At 34.9% G+C, this 2,950-nt stretch overlaps 1 protein-coding gene across 1 annotated transcript; it reads left to right on the top strand.

The window, feature by feature from the left end:
• The first annotated feature begins 964 nt into the window (after positions 1-964).
• On the top strand, positions 965-1,921 carry LOC143390434 (olfactory receptor 4S2-like). The gene has a single exon (XM_076842820.1). It carries the CDS (start codon positions 980-982, stop codon positions 1,919-1,921), a length of 942 nt encoding a protein of 313 aa, XP_076698935.1. The 5' UTR covers positions 965-979.
• Positions 1,922-2,950: the final 1,029 nt, after the last annotated feature.

Here is a 2,950-nt window from a genome sequence, read left to right as displayed (position 1 = left end):
GAAATATCCTGAGACTTCACTTCCCCTCTTTCAAATCAAACAGGGCTCATTGTCTCCACAGACTTATTTTATTATTTCTTTTTCTCTTTGCTTTCTATCTTTATTCTAACCTACAAGAGGAATTGAATATCAAGGTAGAAATTACTATCCCTATGGTGATAATGAAATTAAAAATCCATCCTTGCAAAAATGAGATAACAAACTCTCTATAATGGTAAGTGATCCACCCCTTTTACAGAACCCTCATTTCAGAGTCAGGTTTGTGTAACTGTCCTCTTTCCCTATGGCACACTCCAGCACCTCTTCACTGAAGGAGCTTAGCTCAAACAGGGGCCATAAGTTCATCAACAGAAATATCTGAGGGAAGCCTACAGAAGTCACCCAGTATTGACATATCAGGAACCCCTGAGTGTAGGTAATGACCAGGTGTGGGACCATGTGGACATGTTTTCACTTCTATGATCCAAGTAAGGGAAACTTCATCAGATATACAGTTAACACCATAACCGCAAACAGAGTTCTTCCAAATGTTCCTTATATCTTTTAAATAATGAGAACTAACTGAATTTTTATCTACAAATATTAACACAAATATTTTAAGATAAACACTTTTTTTAAAAAAAAATGTGTGTTTCTTTTAGATATACATGACATTTTGACATATTATACATACATGGAGTATAGCCCTTAATTAGATATGTGACTTTATAAACACTTAGATGCAGTTTATCTCTCTGTAATTTGTTTTCTGATTTGACATAAATAAATTGGACATATTATAGAGGAAAAATTACCAGAATAGATATAATTTAACTAATTTATAGAAACATGCCAATCAGTAGTCAGTACTGATTTTTCCATTTTCAACTACTCTGATCACTCAGTTTATCCTGAGTTAGAAAAAAATGCTGATAATCTTTCTGATGTTTATTTTCAGGTAATATAGTTCTTTGGAAATTTGACCTGTTGGACCCATTCTATGGAAAAAATAGACAATGTAACGGGATTCATTTTCCGGGGACTTTTTCAGAACCGAGAAGTTCAAGAAGTCTCTTTTGTGGTGTTCTCATTCTTCTACACAGTCATTCTTCTGGGAAACCTGGTCATCATGCTGACCATTTTCATGGGGAATCTTTTGAAAACACCTATGTATTTCTTCCTTAACTCCTTGTCATTTGTGGACATTTGTTTTTCTTCAGTCACCGCACCCAAAATGATTGTTGACCTCTTAGCAGAGAACAAAACTATCTCTTTTGAGGGGTGCATGCTGCAAGTTTTTGGGGTGCATTTCTTTGGTGGTACTGAGATCTTTATCCTCATAGTAATGGCTTATGATCGTTATGTGGCCATCTGCAAACCCCTGCACTATATGACCATCATGGACAGGGAGAGATGCAGTAAAATATTGTTAGGGACCTGGGTAAGTGGATTCTTCCATTCTATTATCCAATTGGCTCTGGTAGTCCACCTAACCTTTTGTGGACCCAAAGAAATTGATCACTACTTTTGTGATGTCCGTCCTATACTCAAACTTGCCTGCACAGACACCTACATTATCAGTGCCATTGTGACAGCCAACAGTGGTACCATCACTCTGGGGAGTTTTGTAGTTTTACTCATTTCCTACAGTGTCATTCTGGTGTCTCTGAGAAAGCAGTCAGCAGAAGGAAGGCGCAAAGCTCTGTCCACCTGTGGTGCCCACATAGCGGTGGTCATCATCTTTTTTGGTCCTTGTGTGTTCACATACATGCGCCCCAATGTTACCTTCTCAGAAGATAAGATGGTGGCTGTATTTTACACCATTATCACTCCCATGCTAAATCCTATGATTTATACCCTAAGAAATTCAGAAGTAAAAAATGCTATGAAGAAACTGTGGGGAAGAATGTGTTTTGGACCAGTGGGAAATAGTTGGGAGTAATAATTTAAACAAATGATCTTAAATTTTGTCAGTCTTGCTTATATACAGTTCACAATGAACAAAACAATGACATATTCTGGAGAAACAAATGACAGAAAAAACATATTAATAAAAACTGGATTATCACTAATCATTACTTAATATTAATTTTGTTATTTCTTCATCAGATACTTTTCTAAAATATCAAGCCTGAGGGAGATATTTTTTAATGATTTTATAGTTGTAGATGTATACAAACCTTTATTTATTTATCTTTATGTGGTTCTGAGGATAGAACCCAGGGCCTCACATGTGTTTGTCAATGCTCTACCACTGAGCTACAACCCCAGCTCCAAAGCTGAAGAATTCTTAAGCACAGAATCTCAGCATTATTATCTTTTCCTCATTTTACCCTTTGCCATTTTCTTTAAATGTTTTTAAAACCTACCATGAAATACTTGAGTTTGTTTGCAGGGTTAAGAACTGTTCTGGTACATATTAAGTAATTAATAGGTACTTAAATTTTGAATAGATATCTGGAAAACATGACATCATAGCTAATGCATTTTTATAACAGTCCTACAAAACATAATCACATTTCATTGCAGTAATCTTGGAGTGATTGCAGAGGTGTGAACATCCTATCAAAATAATAAAAAGTAAGCTAAAGACAAAAGATAGGTTTTGATTCTCTGGCTTTAGTATTTATTTTCTTTTCTCAACCCTAAGGACACTGAATAAATATATCTCTTAGTTCATTAATTATAATATTTCGTTAATGTTCTTCTTCTAATTTAGGCATAATCTATAGCCAGCAGTGCTTCTTAACATATAGTGACTCCCGGGAAAGCTAGAGAAACAATGACAACATAGCCAAGCCTGACAACATAGACAACTCTGACACAATTAACAGGTTGAATAAAATTTGCTGAAATGCATGTCTTGGAAAGCATAGTTTCTACAAAGTTTGAAAACGATAATTTCTTCAAAGTTTGAATTAAGTCAAATTTTTTTTTCAGCTTTACTGAGTCAATTTATTTATTTATTTAT

This window comes from Callospermophilus lateralis, chromosome 2 (genome assembly GCF_048772815.1).
Source record: "Callospermophilus lateralis isolate mCalLat2 chromosome 2, mCalLat2.hap1, whole genome shotgun sequence".
NCBI classification, from domain to species: domain Eukaryota; kingdom Metazoa; phylum Chordata; class Mammalia; order Rodentia; family Sciuridae; genus Callospermophilus; species Callospermophilus lateralis.
The sequence above is the reverse complement of the archived record's forward strand: the minus strand, read 5'-3'. Positions and strand labels throughout refer to the sequence as shown.